The 20,423-nt window shown below is 61.0% G+C and overlaps 4 protein-coding genes across 4 annotated transcripts in view; 2 read left to right on the forward strand and 2 right to left on the reverse strand.

Moving 5' to 3' along the window:
• The window catches only part of ANTKMT (adenine nucleotide translocase lysine methyltransferase), a 20,838-nt gene extending 20,025 nt beyond the window's left edge, over positions 1-813 (forward strand). Inside the window, exons 2-4 of the mRNA XM_044915250.1 lie at positions 7-187; positions 380-430; positions 562-813. Of these exons, the coding sequence (XP_044771185.1) occupies positions 7-187; positions 380-430; positions 562-783 (454 nt within the window). The 3' untranslated portion in view covers positions 784-813. The remainder of the gene's footprint in view (positions 1-6; positions 188-379; positions 431-561) is intronic.
• Positions 814-937: 124 nt separating this feature from the next.
• CCDC78 (coiled-coil domain containing 78) lies at positions 938-4,360 on the reverse strand. Its single transcript, XM_044915251.1, has 13 exons — positions 4,262-4,360; positions 4,095-4,181; positions 3,703-3,855; positions 3,553-3,609; positions 3,383-3,450; positions 3,181-3,259; positions 2,952-3,077; positions 2,576-2,762; positions 2,382-2,478; positions 2,119-2,181; positions 1,304-1,370; positions 1,127-1,227; positions 938-1,049 (listed from the first exon to the last, which is right to left on the reverse strand). Exons 1-13 carry the CDS (start codon positions 4,358-4,360, stop codon positions 938-940), a joined length of 1,296 nt encoding a protein of 431 aa, XP_044771186.1.
• Positions 4,361-5,570: 1,210 nt separating this feature from the next.
• Positions 5,571-8,363, forward strand: HAGHL (hydroxyacylglutathione hydrolase like). The gene is made up of 8 exons (XM_021697959.2): positions 5,571-5,933; positions 6,285-6,349; positions 6,439-6,556; positions 6,633-6,741; positions 6,819-6,922; positions 7,166-7,267; positions 7,609-7,688; positions 7,945-8,363. Exons 1-8 carry the CDS (start codon positions 5,829-5,831, stop codon positions 8,111-8,113), a joined length of 852 nt encoding a protein of 283 aa, XP_021553634.1. The 5' UTR covers positions 5,571-5,828; the 3' UTR covers positions 8,114-8,363.
• A 39-nt stretch (positions 8,364-8,402) lies between these two features.
• CIAO3 (cytosolic iron-sulfur assembly component 3) lies at positions 8,403-16,053 on the reverse strand. The gene is made up of 11 exons (XM_021697958.2): positions 15,973-16,053; positions 14,730-14,825; positions 13,161-13,304; positions 12,745-12,877; positions 12,149-12,283; positions 11,750-11,868; positions 11,420-11,549; positions 10,744-10,816; positions 10,140-10,277; positions 9,528-9,685; positions 8,403-9,326 (listed from the first exon to the last, which is right to left on the reverse strand). Exons 1-11 carry the CDS (start codon positions 16,045-16,047, stop codon positions 9,088-9,090), a joined length of 1,440 nt encoding a protein of 479 aa, XP_021553633.1. The 5' UTR covers positions 16,048-16,053; the 3' UTR covers positions 8,403-9,087.
• Between the last annotated feature and the right edge of the window lie 4,370 nt (positions 16,054-20,423).

The following is a 20,423-nucleotide window of genomic DNA, read 5'->3' on the forward strand; positions in this document are numbered from 1 at the left end:
CGCCAGCGCACTTCCTTCTGGTCCCCACAGTCTCCTGTGCCCACAGGTGCTGGCCGCCCACAGGTGCGGTCTCCGCCCAGCTGTGGGCTACGAGCTGAACCCGTGGCTAGTGGGGCTGGCTCGGCTGCATGCCTGGAGGGCAGGCTGTGCCGGCAGCGTCTGCTACCGCCGTGAGGACCTCTGGAAGGTAACCCAGGGAGTCCGGGAGCCCCTCAGACCCTGCACCTGACCTCCACACTTCCAGTGCTGGTTGGCCACGGTGCTGACAACCCCAGGTTCCCCTGCCACCTGCGTGGGCTGGGGCCAGGACTTGGAAGCCACAGTGCCCACATGCCCACCAGACCTCCTTGGCCGGGGCTCTACTCCCCTCCTCTTGCAGGTGAACCTGAGGGACTGCCACAACTTGTCAGTGTTCCTGGCCCCTAGCGTGGTAGGTCTGGGGTCTGCTAGCTTCCGGGGGAGGCCCAGGCCATCCTCCGTGTGTGTGCTGGGCCTGGAGGAGGATGGGCAGGGCAGCCGTGTTCCATTGTGCGTACCCTACCCTCCTGCTCTCTCCCACAGCTCCCACTGCTGGAAGACAAGCTGCAGGCAGAGCTGCCCCAAGGGGCCCGAGTGGTGTCGGGGCGCTACCCCCTCCCCACGTGGCAGCCTGTGGCTGTGATGGGTGAGGGTGTGGACCGCGTCTGGGCCTATGATGTCCGTAGTGGTGGGTTGGCTGGTCAGGCCTCCCCAGGACCCAGTTCTGCGTCAGTCCCTGGGGCCCCCAATTCTCAGGGCGGCTGACCATTTGGACACAATAAAGACTCGGTGGACTCTGTCCTGACTCTTGTTGGGTGGAGGGCTGGGTGGAATGACCCTCCCCCACCCCCCCAAGAGGGTGCTGTGAGGAGGGCTCCATGCTGGCTGTGAAGAGTTCTGCTCTGAGTGTGACAGCTGGCTAGCGCCTTCCGGTCTTTGGGTGCTGGGGCTTGATGGGAGCTGTGGCCCCCACTTTCCACGCGTTCTCTGTACCCATGAGCTTCCTCAGCCTCAGGATCTCCTGTCTGTACCTGCTTGGAGGGGTCAGGATTAGTCACCTGCCTGACTGTGCACAAGCCCGGCTCTGTTACCTGGGACTGAGGCCCACCTGCCGAGGTGCTGGCCCACATACTCCTGTAGCTCAGAAAGTTGCTCCTCAGCCATCGTGGCCCGTACTAGCAGCTGCGCCCGCTCGCGTTCCAGCTCCGCCTGCCATGGGGAGAGCATAAGCTATGAGGCTGGACAAAGTGTGAGAAGGGGCCCCCAGCCAGGCCTTGCGTATTACCTGGGTGCCACGGGAGAAGTCTTGGAGCTTCTGGTGGATCTGGGCCCAGGATGCAGCTTCCTGGCCCCTGTGAGGAGAGAGGGAGGGGCAGGTATGAGGGCCAGCATTAGGCCAGGTGTTGGTCAATCACCTTGCTCAAGCTGGGGGCACTTAGATGCCTGACTTGCCTGCTGGGAGCAAGGTCAGGACAGCATGGGCCCACCTGGCCACTCTGGGCCCTGCTTGGGCCTTTGAGCCATCAGTAGGTACATGGGGGCAGGGCAGCCCAGGTCCAGAGGGCCTACTGACCGCTCACGGAGGGCTAAGCCACGAGGCCAGACAGTGACCCCAGTGCTGTACGAATGTTGATGGGGGGCCTCCCCCCATTCTAGGAGTTTATTTCTCAAAACTCTGGGAGTTGAGCTGATACCAGCCCCTGCCCATTGCACAGTTTGGAACATGGAGGCCCAGAGACAAGGGCTGCAAAAGCCACCAGGCAGCCTGCTTCTGTCCTGTCCCGGGGCCAGGGCCTCTGCTGGCCATCCACCACACCTCTTCATCCTTAGGTCCCCTGGGTCTCACTGAAATGTGCCTTTCTCAGGGGATCTCCCTGACCCTCCCATTCAAGGTTAGCCCCTCTCCTGTCAGGGCCCCACTTAACCCAGGTACTTGGCTTTCTGTGATTATTGATGTCTCTCATACAGACCGAAACCCAAGGGCACAGATGGGCCACCTTGTTCACCACCGCAACCAAAGCCCCAGCCAGGGCTTAGAGTTGGGGGAATAAATGAATGATCTCCCTGCAGGTCCCCCATCACCCACCCCAGGGTACTCACTGTGGCTCTGACGTGCCCCCCTGGGAGGCTTCATTGGGCCCCTGCTGTAGGAACAAGAGCAGCATCATGAGCCTGGTGGGCTGTGGGAGGGATTCTCTGTTGGCTGAATGAGGCAGGCTCCTCAGGGATGGCGTCTTTGCTGAGCCTGGGATGGGCCTGGGGTGTGTTCTGGGGTGCTGTGCTCCAAGGCCAGTGTAGGGCAGCAGGGAGAGCTCACCTGGGCCTGGAGCTTCTGGAGCTTTGTCTCCAGCCTGGCCTGGGCTGCTCCCGGGTGGCCAAGTTCGGAGACCAGGTGCAGAGACAGTGGCTCCAGGTGTGAGGTGGCTGCATCAAAAGTAGCTTTGGGGGTCCCGGCTGCCCCAGTGGAGTCGGCCAGCACCTGCCGCACACTAAGCCACGTGCCAAGTCACATAGGGCCACCCCACCCCAGGTGCCCGTCTCAGGGGAGGGGCCCACCTGCAGGCGGCCAGCAGCTCTTCGTGTCTACGGCTCATATCTGCCAGGCGTTTGCGGTAGGCACGAGCAGCCCGGGCCAACTGCTGCTCTCGGCGGCGGTGCGCTGCCCGCATGTCCTCCAGAGTGGTCTCTAGGAATGTGCGGAGGGCTGCCGCGGCCGGCTCCCGGCCCGCGCCGTTTGCATACTCCTGGAGGGGGTGGGGCGGGGCTGGGGCCAGGGCCGAGGGGCGGGGCTTGCCGGGCGCACACTGCTTCCCACAATCCCCTCTGCGGAGCGGAGGGGGCCGAGCTGCAGGCGGGCCCACCCAGGCTGGGCTTGGACTCCCCAGGACGCGAGGCCTCCCTCTCACCACAGGGCCACCCCACCCGGTGCTCACGGCCACGGCTCGGGCACAGCGCTGCAGCTGGACGGCATACTCTTCGTTCAGTTTCTTGAGCTGCAACTGCAGCTGGGCGTTCTCTGCCTCAGACTGGCGCAGCTGGCCTTGGCAGGCAGACAACACCTGGGGATGGAGGCAGCCTCGAACCGACGCACCACAGGGTGGACCTTTGCAGACTGTAGGACACCACCTACTAGATCTCAAAGTGGGTAAGGCTGGGCCTCACCATGGCTTGTGTGGCTAGTCGCTGCCCAGCTGTCCTGGCCTCCTGTTGGGCTCCCTGCAGTCGCCGGCCCAGGTCTGCCCTGCGGACAAGCATGTGAAGCTCCGCTGGGCCCAGGGTGGGGACTCCCTCTGCTCTTGGGAAAAGCCACTCTGAGCCTGGTGCGGTCTGGATCCCCTCCATCCCAAGTGAGGCAGCCACTCACACACGTGTCTCCAGTGCGTGCTTCTGGGCCTTGTGCTGCTCCAGCACCCGCTTCCATTCTCCCTGCGGCTGCGGGGTACACAAGCTCTGGGTTCCTGGCAATGCCCACCACCACCCTGGGCTGGGAGAAATCTGGACAGATCCCCAGGCTAGGTGGCTGCACACACTCACGCTGTTCCCCAGCTTCTGCTGTTCATCCCTAGGGATCAGGAAGTCCTCAGGCTGTGCCTGTATGAGAGAGTCGGTCCCAACCTCACTGTGCCTCTGCTGCACCCCTGTTGGGCTCCCACCCAGCCAGGCCCTCCATGCACTCATGGTGACCTGAGGTCTGTGGTGGACGGAGTGTCCCTGCTCCCAGGCCTTGTGCTGGAGCCCCTGGGCCAGCTCCTGGTGGTGCCCCAGGCCAGCCTCTGGGGGGGCTGCACAATCACCATGCAGTTCCAGCTCCAGCACCCGGCTCTCCAGCCGTAGGACCTGCAGGGTGACCAGGGTGAGCAGGTGCGCCTGCCTGCCAGGCCACCCAGGGTAGGTCAACATCATCTGGGTACATACAGGGACACACAGCACACACAGGAGACGTGGGGACTCACAGACACTGCATGAGTGTGTACAATCACATGGGTGTACCTGGACCCCTCACAGCACTGGTCCTAGGTATGCACCCTCCCCCCATGTGCTCGGGCTGGCACATGTGGGCACATACCAGCACCCACCTCACTCTTCAGCTCGAAGAGTTCAGCCTCATGCTGCTCCCGCAGGTGATGCGTTGTGATCTGCAGGTCGACCAACTCCTTGGAGATCTGTGGGTGGCCAGGGTAAGAGGTGGTGCCTGTGGGACCCTCCCTCTTGCTAGCTAGCACTCTAGGGCCCCCACACCCACCTGCAGTTGGTGCTCCTCACTCAGCTCTAGATCTGAGGGAAGCTCTGTCTTGAGGCTGGTTGTCCAGTCCTCCGCTTGTGGCAGAACCTGGAGAGGCATCACCCCCCCCCCCCCAGTTGGGTCTCAGGCTTGGGCAGTGGACTCCACTCCCAAGGAGCCACCAGCCATGCACTCCCCCCTCCCCAATACCCCCTCCACACACACACTGCCTGAGCTAGGGCAGTTTCTCCTGGCCTCTGAGGGTATAGGCTGGACCCCCGACCCCATGGCAGAAGCAGAAGTGTCCTGGAGGGACTCACGTTCTCACTGGCCCCAGGTCGGGGCGCTGGCCTGGGGCCTGTGGCTGCTGCATGCTCCATAGACAGAAGGGACTCTGGCCTCCCCAGGTGAAGTGCCGCCTTACCTACTGGCCTGTTGCTGCAACACTGTGGCTTGTGTTGCCAAGGCGTCTGTTGGTCCCCTGCTGATCCCCGGAGCTCTGGGGGCCCCGCCCACGAGGGCATTCGAGGGGAGGGGGGACTCCCTCAACTCTTTCCGTATATGGCTTCCCCATCCTTTCTGGTTTCCGGCACCGCAGCATTTATCCTGGGCACTGATGGAACCAGGAGTTCATGAGAAGGCCCAGCACAGAATGGAGCGACCGCGGCTGTCACTGCTGTCCTCGCGCAGGGTGCCTGCCCTGCCATGGGGGTTCACAGAGTAGGCGCCTTCTGCGTGCCTACTGTTTCTGGTTGGGCGCTGGGATGGGCAGGTGAACGAACTGTAAGGTTCCCCCGCCCCCAGGCCGAGGGAAGGGGGCGCAGACGTTCCAGTCAAGGGGCTGGGGGACTCAGGACTGGCTCAGCCCCGGCGCCAGGAGGGCTTCGCGGAGGCGGCGCCGGAGGGCCGGGAGCTGCGGGTCCGGACGTGCGTGCGGCCCCCATCGGGAACGCGCGCGCCCCAGCCCGCGCACGCTTGCTCCCTGCGCCGGGGCACAGGCCGTTGGCGGCAGCCGGGCCGAGCGCCGTGCTCCGTTCAGGCCCCGTGGCCAGCGTCTGAGGCCCGTGTTTGTCCGGCCGTCTTTTGGACGGTCCGCGCTGGCGTAGCCCCTGCGGGTAAGGAAACGGTTCGGGGCCGGTGTCTCGCCGCGGCGGCAGGGGGACGTAGGGGGCGGGACGGGCCTGGGGAGGGGCGTGGCCTAGGCGCGAGGCACAGAGTGGCACAGGAGGGCGTGGTTCAAGGGGGAAGGCGGGGCCCGCGGCGCGGGACGGGCGGGGCCCGGGCGGTTGCGTCGTCGCGAGGGGCGGGGCCTGCGCGGCGGGCGGCGACGGCGTCGCTGTCGCGGGGGACTGGCGTCCGCGCTGGCCGTCCGGGCTTGAGCCTGGGGCGTGGGCTTCCGCACCGCTCCTCCGGGACGTCCGTGGAGCAGCGAGCGGGCTCCCTTTCTGGCCCTCAGTGTGTGTGTGGAGCTGACCCCTCCCTCGCACAGCCCTGCCTTGGCCTGGAGAGGGAAGCCCCTGCCCTGAGGAAGGGGTTCGAAAGCCTGGGGGTCTCTCGAGAAGACGCGGGGTGCCTGAGCTCTGCGACCATGAAGGTCAAGGTCATCCCTGTGCTCGAGGATAACTACATGTACCTGATCATCGAGGAGCGCACGCGGGAGGCTGTGGCCGTGGACGTGGCCGTGCCCAAGAGGGTGAGGGCAACCTGTGGGCGGCGGGGAGCGCCGCTGGGGTCCCCCGACAACCGTGGTTGGAGCAGGCCCTTCCCCTGTTCTCTCATCTCTGGATACTTGGCGATTACGGTTCCCCGATTATCTTGGGTCTGCCCTGAAGTTAGGACCACCTCTGACCTCCGTTTTCCCCTCCTTGGTGCCTGTTGTCGTATGCCCTGGGAGCTCACTTATTGTCTGCGGGGTCTCCCTTACCCCTACGCCCCCTGGCCCGCCTGGGACTCTGTGTACATCACACCTGGCGCCCTAGCCGGGGGCGGGGGATGGGGGCGGCCACCTGGCCCTACCAAATCTCCCTAACTCCGTCCCTTTCAGCTGCTGGAGATCGTGGGCCGGGAGGGGGTATCACTGACCACCGTGCTGACCACCCACCACCACTGGTGAGCGCGGTCGGGGCGGGCCGAGGCGCGAGGGCATCTCCCCTGCCCCTCCCCGAGCCCGGCGTGATCCTGCTCCCGCCCGTCCGCAGGGACCACGCGCGGGGAAACGCGGAGCTGGCGCGGCTGCGGCCAGGGCTGGCGGTGCTGGGCGCGGACGAGCGCATCTGCGCGCTGACCCGCAGGCTGGTGCACGGCGAGGAGCTGCGGGTGAGCGCGCGCCCGGGAGGGCGGGGAATCGCCTTGGGCCCTCCCGCCTCACCAGCCGCCCGCCCCTCTGCCGCAGTTTGGGGCCATCCACGTGCGCTGTCTCCTGACGCCGGGCCACACCTCCGGCCACATGAGCTACTTCCTGTGGGAAGAGGAGTGTCCGGATCCGCCCGCGGTGTTCTCGGGTACTGGCTGCCCCGCCCCGCCAGCCCCGCCTCCCTCTGACCCTGCCCCACCTTCTCTGACCTGCTGTCCTCCCCAGGGGATGCGCTGTCGGTGGCTGGCTGTGGCTTGCGCCTGGAGAGCACAGCTCAGCAGATGTATGAGAGCCTGAAGGAGACCTTGGGCAGCCTGCCTCCGGAGACGGTGAGCGGCCATCCCTTCCCCTCCTGCAGGGCCCAGCCGCCCTGCACAACCTGCAGGCTCTGTCCGTGACTTGTGCCACAGGGGTGCAGAATGAACACTCATCAGCCGAGGAGCCAAGGCAGACCAGGCACGGGGTGCTGGGGTCCCGGGGTCCAGGGAGGGGTCAAGCCAGCCCGGGTGAGCGCCTTCTCCATCTCTGCCTGTGGCAGCACTGTGCACCCCCTGAGTGCCTCTTTTCTCCAGAAGGTGTTCTGTGGCCATGAGCACACGCTGGGCAACCTTGAGTTTGCACAGAAAGTGGAGCCTGGCAATGACCACGTGAGAGCCAAGCTGTCATGGGCTAAGGTGCGGCCACCCCTCCCTCTCTCCTAGAGGTTTGGAGGGTGGATGAAGGTTGGGGCAGAGGAGGGGCATTGTAGGGGGAGTCAGACTTGACCAGACCTGGCTTAGCCCGGACTGTACCACTGACTGAGGCTCCTGCTGGGGAGGGGAGGAGTGGTTGGCTTTGGATAGGGGCCTGGGCAGTTGGTAGGACTGGCCCAGGGGTGGCTGCCCTCAAGGGCCGGATGGGGCAAGGCAGCCCTTCTTCTGCTCCCGCCCCCAGGAAGGGGTGAGTAGAAGGAGCGAAGCCAAGTTGCCTGGGGCTCTCAAGACAAGGCTGTGACAAGGGCCTGTGGTCATTCCAGAAGAGGGACGAGGATGACATGCCCACAGTGCCATCCACCCTGAGCGAGGAGCTCCTCTACAACCCCTTCCTAAGGGTGGCGTGAGTACTGGTCGGCGTCCCAGGCCTTATGGGGGCCCCGTGCCCACCCCAGGGGCTGTGCCCCAGAGCAGGATGCCTCGCGGCTGGCCTGCTGTCCTTTGGTCCTCCTTGGTGTCATTTGGGCACTACAGGAGGTGCCAGGGGACTGGTTATTGGGCTGACTGGCACCAGGGAGTGGCTGCTTTTTAAGGGTCCTCTGCTAACACCCCCTGGCAGTTCCCCAACAGACTCTCCACGGCGTCCCCTTTCCCCACAGAGAAGAGCCTGTGCGCAAGTTCACGGGGAAGGCAGCCCCAGCTGAGGTCCTGGAGGCACTCTGCAAGGAGCGGGCGAGCTTCCAGCGGGCGGCTGAGCCGGTGCAGCCGCAGGCTCGGGCTCTCCTGGCACTGCAGTGGGGGCTCCTGGGCACACCTCGACAGAAATGAGCCCCAAGTAGACCCGCTGTGGGGGCAGGCAGCACATCTCTCCTTCAAACCTCGGCCGACTGAGCCCATAGGAGGATTGCCTCTGGAACCTTCCATGGCCCTGCCCATCTGGCTGTCCAGCCTTGGAGGGGGGGGGCACCCTGGCACTGGACATGTGAGGCCCCTCTCTGGGGTGCATGTGAGCCCCAAGGCCTGGGCGTTTCGGAAGCAGCGTGCTGGAGTGCACAGGGCTTCCGAACTTTGAATAAAGCTGTGAAAGGTTCTTGACCCTGGTCAACGCTCTTGGACTCGGAGCCGTTTTCAGAGAGATCCCTTTATTAGATTGGGAGCTCTGTGACAACAGGCCTGGCAGGCTTACCCCGATCTGCCTCTCCCCCACCCCCGTAACCCAGCTGTGGAGATGGACTTAGTGCCTCATCTCACAGGGTCTCTCTAACAGAGCCTGCTTCTCGCCTGGAACTCTGCCCAGAAATGCGTGTTGTCAGGTCCGAGGCCACAGCGTCCTCAACGCCCAGTTCCAGGTGGGGCAGGTACGCCATCCCCAGCATGGGGCTCAGTGGGCTGGGTGCCCCTCTCCGGCCAGCGTTCTCTGCTGTCCAGGGCAGGTGGGTTGCCCCCAGCCTGGCAGACCCAGCTTCAGGGGTGACTCCAGAAATGGGGATGAGGAGTCCCACTTTCGCTCTGCCTTAAGCTGCCCACGGGACTGGGCCTCACCTGGGTCTCCAGGCAGGAGCAGCAAGGACACTGCTCGCAGACCTGGGCCCATGGGGAGGTTCTGGGACCTTGTGGGACCTCCGGCCCCCTGCCCTCGGGAGTCTGGGTGAGGGCAGGCTGGAGGTCACCTTGCCTGACTGTGGGTCCTGAGTCCCGTTTCTGTGTGGGTTAGCGCAGTCAGTGGTTTGGGGGCGATCCCTGGGGTCTCAGGACATGAGCTTCGTGCTGTGCTGGGCCCAGCAGCCCTGCGAGGAGGCCTCCTACCACCTGATGCTGAGGCCGGAGCTGGCCTTCTCCACCGCATGGTAGCTCGTGTGCAGCAGGTGGCCAGCCCGCTCTGAGCCCTCGCCCTGCAGCCAGCACCTGTATAGTTCCTGGACGCCAGGCACCTCCTCCGGCGCCTCGGTCCTGACCATGCCGTACAGTATCTCCACGTGCTGGAGAAGCGCCTTGCTGGGCGTGTCGAGGGCCTTGAGCTGGCCTCCGCCGTTCAGACAGCCTGTGAGCAGGGCAGGCAAGAGCATGGTCATGACAGGGATGCCTGCGCAGGGGATATGGCACAGGACCCCCCACACTGGCTCTCCTGACCTCCTGACCACCCAGGTCGGGGCGAGGACAGGGCTCCACTTCCAGCCCCCCTGCCTGGGTGGGACCCTGCCTACAGCCCTGGTGCTAGAAAGGGCCCCCGTGCCACAGCTACCTGCGGGGCAGGCCATGACCTCCACGTAATGGTACGGGCAGCGCCCTCGCTTGAGCTTCTGCACCAGGTTCTGGATGTTGCGGAAACCGTAGGCTGCGGCAAAGTGCAGCAGGACGCGGCCCTCCTTCTCCAGGGTCACCTCCTGGAAGTCCTTGTTCCTGAGGGGGGCACAGGCCGGGCTCCCTCCTGCTTCCCACCCCTGCAGGCACATGGGCCACCCTGACCTGCTCCTCCACGGGGAATGGTGATGGAAGGGGAGAGCAGAAAGCTCACTTCTGCTCAGTGTCCTGATCTTTAGAATGGGAACTGCCTCCCTCCCGAGGATGGCCTCGTCAGACAGCCCCCGGCCCCCTGTCTGTGGAAGAGGGCATTATGTGGGGACGGACCCTGCCACCATGGCCTCTGGGGGCTCTCGACCACTATGATGGGGAGGCAGAGCCCTGGAGAGCTCCGGCCAGAGAGGAGGGCTCAGCTCCTACCTGGTGCCCTGCGTCTTCGCCAAACCCAGCCCGCTGTCCTCCAAGCCCACCTCAGCGAGGGGACCCAGGGCCAAGACTGCCCAAGCTGGGCTGCCCTGTCCCCTGTCCCCAAGCTCCAGCCCTTCTCACTGACCTCAGGGGTCTATAGGTGACCTCATCCACGTGGATTCCAAAGAGCTCCCGGGCTGCATGCTGGAACACGTGCTCCAGGTAGCCCCCAGAACCCCCGCCCCGATGGCTGGTGGGCTCTTGGGCAGACGCGCTGCTGCACCTGGGGAGCAGAGCACGGCCTCAGGTGGCAGCAGGGCTGCTGTCCACAGAGATTTTGGGTAACTTCTGTCTCATGTTTGAGGGAGTTGCTTTTCTAAATGGAAAAGGAGCCCAAAACCTGGGGGCTTTGTCTGTGTGTCAGGAGGTAGCTCAGGTGGGAGAAAGATTGTCCCTCTGTTGAGTAACCTGTTTTGGGGAATGCAGACCTGTGTCAAGTTGGGGTCAGCTCTGATGACCATCAGTTAGCTGTCCACTGGCCATCTCATGAACTTGATCACCTCTGTGGACACCGAGACAGACCACAGGGCAAACATGGGACCAACTAGAAGGAAGCCATGGTGGGGAAGAGAAAGGGAGAGGACGCTGCCTACTCCCACGTGCTCACTTCTGTTTGTTGAGACACCTGCAGCCCCCAAACCCACAGCAGGAGACCCTGATGCCAGGCTCCACCATACTAGGTGACTCACAGACTGTCCAGGGGGGCTGGCTCCAGTTGCGAGAGGGAGACCCCTTCTTCCTCGAGCAACTTGAAGACTTCCCCTACAAGAAGACCCCAGCACAGACGCTCTTCAGTTGAGATCTCGATAAAAACAACATCGAGGAAACCCACATCATCTGCGTCCCTGGCAGATTGACACCCAAATGTCCACCTCCTGGCTTGTGGGTGGAGGATGAACCCAGGCACAGAGGCAAGGAAGGCCCACTTCTAAAGCCCCTCAGAAGAGCCAGCCTGCTCCCCAGACCCGCAGCCCACCCTCAGAGCAACATGGCGGGGGGTGGGCATGCCCATCCCTAGGGTGCGCCTGCAGCGGGGTGGTCACAGCTCCCCACAAGGTGGACAGGGGCACGTGTTCACGCAGGGAGGCCTTCCCCCCACTGTTTGGGGTCCTGAGCGTTTACTTTTCTGGATTTTAAGCACTTGGGAGACACTGTGAGGCTGCTCAACTCAGAAATGGGGTGACCCATGTGAGAGTGGCTGACAAGAATCTCCACCCACCTCCCCATGCAGACTGTTTTAGAGCAAACGCCCAGGTAGTGCTGGGGGGTGCCTCATGCACAGGGGATGGCAGCTCCAGCCAGAGCCGATGGGCAGGACCCAGGCAACGCCATTCATGCCCTGGGCTCAGGACGGCGGGACCCAACCTGTGGTGACAACGCAATCCACGTCACGAGTCTGGTGCTCCTGGCTGAAGAAGTCTGGTCTGGAAGCTTCCAGCTTTTTGTCATAGCAGGGCATCACTGTCACATGGTAGATCCTGTCGGGGGTCAAATGCTGCCAAGAGATGTGGAAATGTGGAGTCGCTACCTGACCCAACAGTAAAGGGGCCCACTGGGTAAGGTGGGGGTGGCAGAGCCAGCCAGCGGCCAGGATGTAACCGAGATTCTTTGTATGGGTCTGTGGACACTGTAACTCTTGGCTTATCTTTCAGGATAATGACAGTGAATTGTTCACAGCTGGAACATTCCCGTTACCTGCTGCTGGGCAAAGAAGTCCTTGACCAGGGAGCCCATGACCTGCTGTGGGGACCGGGCAGTGCTGAGGTAAGGGATGAGGAAGCTCCCGTGCGTCTTCTCAGCATAGCAAATCCAGCCTGAGGCCGACATGGAACAAACGGAGCATCTCACCAGCTAGGCAGTGAGTGCCAGGACGTTCTAGGACGGACCGACTCGTACAAGGAGTTAAGGTCCCGTTACAGAACGTCCCTGCCTGCTGCCACTGTCTTGTGCTGCTAGCATCCGTGAGATCACAGTCTTAGGGAACTAAGTGACTCTCAGGGTGCCTCCTTCTGCCAAAGAGGCCATCCTGCCAGAAGCCTGCGCTGCCCCCCTCCCCAGCATTCCCGTTCCCCGCATCCAGCAGTGTGGACACACCTGGGCAGGCGGACGTGAACATAGGCAAGGCCTGCGTGGAGTTGGCCTGTCCTCGGAACCGCTGCACAAATTCTCGCTGGCTCTCAAGGAGACTGAAGTTCCTCGAGAAGGCGGTATCGAACACATAGTGCACCCCTGGAAAGCAAGCACCCACCTCACCCACATGAAGGGTGGCTGAATGGTGAGGCACAGCTGACCATGCCCCAGGGAGCTGATCCCACCATGACTTGTCCAGGACCAGGCCATGCCCCTGGTGGCACGAAGCCCACAACCTCCCAGCCCAGCTCGTGGCTCACAGAGGTCGACCAAAGTCGATCTGAGCAGGAACCTGCTAGGAACCTGGGAAATGGGCCTCGATGGTGATCATTTAAAAACAACACGAGGAGCAGGCGAGTTCCAGGCCAGGAAAGCAGAGGATTCAGAAAGCTCTCTCTTAAAAGGCACAGCTCTCCTGTGTCAAACCAAAACTTCGGGCTGAGGTCAACTCGGAGGGTTCTGGTGTGTTTGAGTTCAGTGACTCGGAGGCCTGAGGTGCCCCCTCGCGAGACCCCCCCCACATGCTGAGCTACAGTGCTCACACGACGTTTGGTGCCTACCGAGTTTCTTAAAGAATGCAGTCAGCTTCTTGGCAGTGTCTGTAGGGGTCAGCTGAAATCTTGCGGCCAGTGACGCTCTGGATTGGGGTGAGACAGAAACCACAACCAGCCTCTGCTGACCGGGGGCCGCCGTCTGCAAAGCAAGGGACATGTGCTTACTTGGAGTGTTTCACACTGATCCCCAGTGGTCCAGTGCTGGTGAGCGCATGCCCTACCGCCAGGGCATGTCGTTTCTATGTACGTGTAGGGCCCAACGCTTCAATGTTCAAGTACGACAAGTACTTCACTGACATCCCACTGACGCCCCTTTAAAAATGTGGGAGTGACCTGGAGATCAGCGGCCCTTGACAGCAAGAGCAAAGTATACTGGGGTCGATGTCAGGTTAAAAAAGTCTCCAAGACCGCCCACCACTTACCTTATTGGCATCTAGAACTTTCCGCAGCTCCTCGTGGCTTTGCTGAGTGATGAGCACAGTCTCCGCTGAGGTGACACAGCCACTGCATGCCAGGCAGTCATCCAGCGAGATCTTGGCCTTCTCCAGCTTCTGAGTCCCTCCATCCTGGAAGCACAGGCACTCAGTATTCAACAGGGCCCTCTGCACAAGGACATGAGCTCTTGGGATAATGGAACCTACAGGAAACTTTTATTCTCTGGCTTACAACACCGACAAGCAACATGGTAGTTGGCTGGCTTTGAATGCCACCGCCTTTCTAAAAATTAAGTATTTGTCACAGAAATTTGTACATTCTATACATATTCTAGCTCCATCAAGTTCTAACTTTGGCACAAGCTCACTTGGCACATCAGAATTGTATTAATGAGGCCTGTAGCCTGTCAGGGGTGGAATGTGGGCGTGAAATCTGCAGAAGAGCGGGTGACTTGCCAGAGGTTCCTAGTCTGCACTCGTGGGGCTGTGAAGATAGGAAAATGTCAAAGGCCAGGCTCCAACGGGAGGATGAGAAAGGCAAGGCTGAGATGAAGGGGCAGAGGGCAGAGTGTGGTGGCACTCTGCCCAGTGAGCACCAGCCCCAGACGGGGACATACACACAGGCAGCAAAAGCCAGAGGGCCAAACAGTTGCAGAACTTTGTGTTGGGACATGGGTCTCCAGGCTGATATTCTGCAACTGTCTCTAGATGCAAGCGATCCCAGCTGAGCCCCCTTACTCCCTCTGTAAACTCAGGAAGGGTCGAGCCAGGGCAAGCTGCAGAGCCCAGAATGTGACCAGAGGGCTGAGGAGATGGGGACTCCCTTCCAGCCCAGCTCATCAGGGTGGCGCTTCACACCAAAGCCACAATTTGAGCTCAGTGCATATTTTTTTAGTTAGATGGGCCTAAAGGCCCAGGCTTTGGTTTTGTGTCAAGAGACCAATAAGTTTCCCAACTTCCCTCCAAATCAACCATGGCTGCTTGGGACGGCAGGGCCCACTGGTGCCCCCACCTCACCTTCCCTTGTGGGACCCCCCCCCAACCCTGAGGTGGCGTTTCCCTGTGCTGTGCTGGGCTTGGGCAGGAGCTGTGGTGTGCTGCGGGGTCACGCTCCTGGCCTGAGCAAACGGCTGGCTCTCTCCCTGGGAATGCTTGAACCCCCGGTCCAGCCCTACCATGTGCCACCCTGAGGCTCCTCCCCTCCTTGGGAGGAGTTCCTGGACCAGGTATGCCCATGTCTGTGGTCATGGGACAGCACAGACGTTCTTGAGAGTCCAAATAGCAGACAGTCCTTAGACTAGGATCTTGTTATTGCGTAATTATTCAAAAAGCAGATGTTCACCAAAAACAAGCTGTCTGAACTGGAAAATCCCACACAATTAGAACTCACGGAGAGAGAGGGCCTCTGTGCCCCTCCACCCCTACCCCAGTCCCATCCTTGCCCTCCTGGCCTTGGTGACAGTGAATCTGACCACTGTGAAAGGTCTCACGATCACCGTACTCATGACTGGAAAGAGCAGCAAAAACATGTTTTTGGTCATCTGGATTGGAACTTACCTGACTGACCTGGAAGTAACTCCCATCATCTTCGATGTGGATCTTGGCCACGCCACTTCCTGGCCTCTTATCCACCTTCATGGGCTTGATGCAGTCCTATACCAGGAAGAGACCCTAAATGGTGGCCTGAGTGCACGGAGGTTCCCCAAGAAGAGGGGCAACCTGATGGTCATGCCACCACGCCCAACTCCTCTCCTCCGGCCACAGAAGCAGTCTCAGCAGGATGGCTGCTGACCCTGCGTGCACACGAGGCGCACATTCTAACACCCCGCCGGCACCAACGGTTACTCTGCAGCTCATAGTCAGATGAAGGCCGGCGTTACCGGGCCGCAGGCTAACCCCCTGCACGCCTGCTGGCTCTGACCTTTATTCTTGTTCTCAGCACATGGACTGGTCACTAAGAGGACACCCAGGAACCACCATTTCTGCACCTCTGCAGGAACGCTTTGCTTGGAGGTCACCGCCCTGCCCAGTGCCCAGTGCAAGTTCATTTTTCTTCCCAACTCCCCGAGTTCTTGCGGTCTCACTGTCACTACGAGAACCTCTTTGGCCGTTGCCTTCCCAGGGATGATTCGGCCTAGAAAGCCCTGTCCACCGTGCTGTGACCAGCCCCACCCTTCCCTCCTCCCAGTACTCCTCAGCTATGGCCCTCCCAGCCCTGGTCCTGCGCAGCTGGTGCGCTTGATAGGCAGGTACACCAGATAAGGACGACACCCACTTTCAAGTGTGGCCATCCTGCCTCCCTTAGGGGCAAGCTCTGTCAACGACGACCACACACCCTGACGTGTACTGGGCAGTCAAAGCAGGTGACTCCAGGGGACCAACTCCCCTGCCCTCCAGACCGGTGGGATGGTCCCAGCTGTCTACCAGAGGAAACGGACAGGGTCGTCCTGGCCCCGAGCCCGCCGCTGCCCAGCGGGGTGACTCTGGCGGCCCTGCCCCGGCTTCCGGGGACCCACAGTGACAGGGCACTCGGCACGCCCCTCACCCACTCGCCCCGACCCCACACCCGCGGACTTGGCCTCGCTTCGCTCCTCGATGCCTTGCGGAGCAGTAACCCGGCTCGGGGCATCGCCATCCCTGGCCTCGGTTTCCCATCGGCAGGAAGCTGGCCAGAACGCCGGAGGCCCGGGGGGCGCGGGCGGGGGTCCCTGGGTTCCGATCCCGTTTCTCAGGGGAAGAAACTGAGGGGGCAGGGGGGCCTCGCCCCAGACACGGCCGCTGTCCAGGCGGGCCGGCCCACCTGAGACGGCCCGATGAAGTCATCCAGGTCCGTCAGCTGCAGCGCCCCGCTGAAGGGCGACGCCATGGCTGCCATACTGCCGCTGGGCTCCGGGCGCGGAAGTCGCCAAACGGCGCGAAACGGCGGGCTCTTTCCGCCACGCTGCCGGAAAGTGCCCCGCGCAGCGCATGCGCATCTGCCCCCCCCACCTGGGGGGCGCGTGCCCCCTGCTGGCGCGCCCTGCCCCGCGGAAGAGCCTGTGGCCTTCCCCGCCTCCTGGGATCGGGAGGAGGGGCCAAGTAGACCGGAGTGATGTCTCGCTCCCCCAGGGCTCACCTGCCCGCCCGGTGTGCGGTCCTGCAGTCCTTGACCTGGGAGCTAGCAGAGGCAGCAGCCTTGCTTTACTTGGTCCCACAGGCGCTCAAGACCCCAGAAGGGCGCCTGGCACTCATGGGCACTCATGGGCACCCAATCTGTGTTGCAGAGTGAGGACAATGAGAGTGACAGGGACAGGCAGCGGCTCCTCACTCTGCAGAGGCTGGGCATGGAGCCTTGGGGTTCCGAGAGGGCGCTGGAGGCGCTTCTGTCCCGGCCTCCGACGCCCTCTCCTGTTACTTTGGAGACCAGCTCGAGAAAACCATTTCCCTGTAAGATTTTCTAGGATGCAACAGACTCAGGTCTTGAGCCACTGCAAACCGAGTCAAGTCCAGTTTTAAATTTAATGACCACTTTTTATTGGGGCTTTCCGGAGAACTCCAGTAGCTGAGTCTGGCATGTCCTGCGAACCCCACTGGGCTCAGCCCCAGAACATCAGGCGTAATGTCGAGTCGCAGGGCCCAGACTGACCGGTGCTCCCACTCTTCTTGGAGTTCCTGCCCCAGTGTGGGCTTGTGTGGTGACTCCCACACCTGCTTGTGGGTTTTCTTGGAGGTCCGGAGAGCCAAGGCGCAGCTGCTGGGGCAGCCTTTTTTGGGGGGGGGGGCGCTGCGCTTCTTCTATTGGCTGCCAGGACTGGACTTTCCTGTTCAGCAGCTGGGGCTGTGGAGGGGTGGCTTTCCCCCGCAGCTATACCAGGTGGGCTTCCAGGCCCCACCCATCCCCTGTCCTGGTAACACCTGACCAAGGTCTGAGATATGATGCCTGAAATCTGAACAATCCCAAGTGATTTTTAGAAGTAGGCGAGCCCGGAATAACCTTAGGGAGTGATGGAGAGGATTTACACGGGAGGGGCTCTGGCTGAGGCTGGGAGTGCAGGGAACGTTCTCCCAACGCTGGAATGGGGGAGTGCATCATGTAGATGTCAGAGCCCACGTCTATGCAGGGCAGGCTTCAATCTCTCTGTCCCCTGGAACCCAAGTCTGTAGGTACAAACCAAGTGGAGCAAAGGGTGGGGTGGACAAAAGGTGGGAACAGCCCAACTGTCCATCAGCAGATGAGTGGAGAAATGAATTGTGGTCCATCCCTGCCCATGGATTAGTACTCAACCGTAAAACAGGATGAGCCACTGACCCCTGCTGCCATGTGGATGACCCCCAAGGATATGATGCTCGGTGAGGGGAGCCACCCAGAAAGCCCCATATTGCAGGATTCCATTTCCAGGACGTGTGCAGAATAGTCAACTCCGTAGAGACAGTAAGTAGCTTGGAGGTTGCCAGGGGCTGGGGAGGAGGTTTCGGTGTGCGGTGATGAAAAGGGTTGGAGAGAGAGATATGGTTGCACCACACCGTGAACACAACTAACACCATGGACTTGTGCACGTACGCGGGGGCACTGTGGCAAATTCTGTTGCATACGTTTTACTACAATTTAAAAATAATGGGAAGTATCAAAAACCATTGAATTGCACAGTTTAAGTGGGTGGAGTGTATGATATGTGAGTCTATATCTCAAGACTGGCTGCCCCAAGGTGTCTCCAAGAGATCTGGACAGCGAGTGCACCTGGGTCCACCTGGTTTTGAACCCTCAGTCCCACTGTCCCTGGGGAGTGCCTGGGTGACCGAAACAGCATCTGGTTCAGAAAATCTGCCTGGGGGTCTCTGATGTCGTGTGCACACACACACACGATGAGGGCCCCTGGAGACCCTGAGGCTCTTGAGCCAACACCATGCCTGCCTCCTCTGTGCACCTGCTCTCACACCTGCAGATTGTTTCATCATCATCATTAGTGAGTATTTGCCATACACTTCCCATGTGCAATGCCAGGGTTTCAACACGTGGAGGAAACTGAGGGCCCTGCAGCCAGCCTGGGCAGCTGCCAGGATGCTGGGACTGGGTGTGGGCACCCCTCTCCCTGAGCTGGGACAGATGCAGAGCTTGGCCTCTGCTTGGCCTCTGCTCTAGGTGTGCCCACAGGACCCCCTTTGCCCGAAGCTGGCCAGCAGATCTTTGGGTGGGAACAGGCACGGTTTCCACCGAGGTGCATGGGAGCTGCCGTCCCCTCCGTCAGGCGGACATCACAGTCTCACCGTCGGAGGGACTGGCCCTGTGTTAGGGTCCAGCGCTGCTGCAACAGGGGGTCACAACGGGGGGTTTACAACAACAGAAGTTTATCCTCTCAGTTCTTGAGGCCACAGGTCTGAGGCCAAGGTGTTGCCAGGTCCTTCCAAAGGATCCCTCCTGCCTGGTCCAGCTCCTGGTGGCCCCAGGCAGCCCTGGGCACATGGCTCCGTCCTTCCAGCCTCCGTGGCTCCGTCCCGGGGCTCCTGTGTGTCTCCTCCTTCTAAGGACACCTGTCATTGGATTCAGGGCCCAGCCTACTACCCAGCAGGATCTCATCTCAAAACCCTCAACTTAATTACATCTGCAAAGACCCTATTTCCAAGTGAGATCCCATTTACAGGTTTGGGGGACATGTTATTTGGGGGGCACTGTTCAACCCACCACAGCCCTCATGTCCAAGTTTTTGTGGCACCCTCAGAGGTCAGAGGACAGCTGCATAATGGGATGTGTCTCCCCAGGTCATAGCCCACCTCCCACACAGACTGCGCTGGCCCTGGGGGGCGGGGCTGGGATGGACCACACCTGCTAGGCTGTCTGCAAAGCCAGGCTTGGGCCCGCAGGTGTCTTTGGGGGGGCAGACAGCCCATGTGCAGTAGGAATACAACAATCCAGGGTCAGGAAGAGTAAAAGGTGTTTTGTCTTTTTTTTTTTTTTTTTTAGATTTTTTTATTTATTTGACAGAGAGAGATAGCGAGAGCAGGAACACAAGCAGGGGGAGTGGGAGAGGGAGAAGCAGGCTTCCTGCCGAGCAGGGAGCCTGATGTGGGACTCGATCCCGGGACCCCGGGATCATGACCTGAGCCGAAGGCAGACGCTTAACGACTGAGCCACCCAGGCACCCCAAAAGGTGTTTTGTCTTAACCAAAAAATGTTTAGGGGCTCCTGTCTGGGTCAGTCAGAAGAGCGTGCAACTCTTGATCTTGGGGTCATGAGCTCAAGCCCCATGTTGAGTGTGGAAATTGCTTAAATAAATAAAAAACTTAAAATTAATAAAAAATTTTTCTCAAATATGTGATTTCAAAACATTTACTACATTCTCCAGTGCTACTGTATGGTGTCTCAAGGCCCCCTGAGATGCTGCAAAGTAGAAGTGGGGTTTGCTTCCCCTGCTCTTCATGGGTGTAGGGGGAGGGACGTGTGCTTAGGAGTGGCCCACTGGGGTGGAGTGTCTGCCTGCCCAGTGGACCCACCCAGACAGTTGTGGCCGGCATGGAGGCCCCCGCCCCCCGCGCCAGACACAGGGGTCGGGGGGGGACAACCAGGGCCCACAAGGGAGGGGCTTCCCGCTGCATGTCAGTCATGTAGAACAAGGCCAGCCTCACACCCAACAAGGAGTTCTAGCCTTCTACGTCTGCCCCCAGGCTTTTTGTCAACTGGGGACTATTTTGTTGGTCTGTGTGGCCAATTAGGGGTCTCATTACTCATGAGGGTCTCCATGCTCAGGAGTTTCTGGGGGAATCAGCCTAGTTCCCTGTGGGTCATGGGTCTCCTTTCCTGTGGGGGCACAGCCTTCTGGGCCACTCTCTGCAGACCATTCCACGCGCCCGTGAGGCTCTGCAGGCCCTGGGCTGGGGCAGGCGGACAGAGGGTGAGGAAGGGCCCACAGGGGTGGGTCTGCGTCAGGGTGGTCCCAGTGCCCCTTATTCTCAGACTCGAGAGAGAAACCTGCCTCTCTTAGGAGAACATGCAGGCACTGGTGTGGGTTCGTCATGGCCTGAGGTGTCCCCATCTGCGCCCACCAGGCCTCCCAAACCCCAGGCGCACCCTGGGCTCCTCGTGAAGCCAGAATTGTCCCGGGGCTGAACAGACACAGCGTTTATTTGTTGAAGGAAATTACCGTGGGCAATGAGCACATCATTAGCGGAATAATCAGCACACGGCGCCTTCCCGCTGGGGCCGCCACATCTTGTCAACAGGTGTGATCCGGCAACAGCCCCGGGAGTCCCAGCGCATGCTGCAATTAGCAGCTAATG

This window comes from Neomonachus schauinslandi, chromosome 5 (assembly GCF_002201575.2).
Source record: "Neomonachus schauinslandi chromosome 5, ASM220157v2, whole genome shotgun sequence".
NCBI classification, from domain to species: Eukaryota; Metazoa; Chordata; class Mammalia; order Carnivora; family Phocidae; genus Neomonachus; species Neomonachus schauinslandi.

Excerpts from the sequence above, each read along its gene's own strand:
- CIAO3 (XM_021697958.2), bottom strand. The coding sequence starts at position 16,047 with ATGGCAGCCATGGCGTCGCCCTTCAGCGGGGCGCTGCAGCTGACGGAC. Across the intron at positions 11,550-11,749 it reads ACTTCTTTGCCCAGCAGCAG|CATTTGACCCCCGACAGGAT; the intron begins GTAACGGGAATG and ends ATCTCTTGGCAG. Across the intron at positions 9,686-10,139 it reads GTCACCTATAGACCCCTGAG|GAACAAGGACTTCCAGGAGG; the intron begins GTCAGTGAGAAG and ends TGCCCCCCTCAG.
- CCDC78 (XM_044915251.1), bottom strand. The coding sequence starts at position 4,360 with ATGCCTCTCCAGGTTCTGCCACAAGCGGAGGACTGGACAACCAGCCTC. Across the intron at positions 1,371-2,118 it reads GGGGGCACGTCAGAGCCACA|GGGCCAGGAAGCTGCATCCT; the intron begins GTGAGTACCCTG and ends CTCTCCTCACAG. Across the intron at positions 1,050-1,126 it reads GTGGGCCAGCACCTCGGCAG|GTACAGACAGGAGATCCTGA; the intron begins GTGGGCCTCAGT and ends CCCTCCAAGCAG.
- HAGHL (XM_021697959.2), top strand. The coding sequence starts at position 5,829 with ATGAAGGTCAAGGTCATCCCTGTGCTCGAGGATAACTACATGTACCTG. Across the intron at positions 6,742-6,818 it reads TCCGCCCGCGGTGTTCTCGG|GGGATGCGCTGTCGGTGGCT; the intron begins GTACTGGCTGCC and ends TGTCCTCCCCAG. Across the intron at positions 7,268-7,608 it reads CCAAGCTGTCATGGGCTAAG|AAGAGGGACGAGGATGACAT; the intron begins GTGCGGCCACCC and ends TGGTCATTCCAG.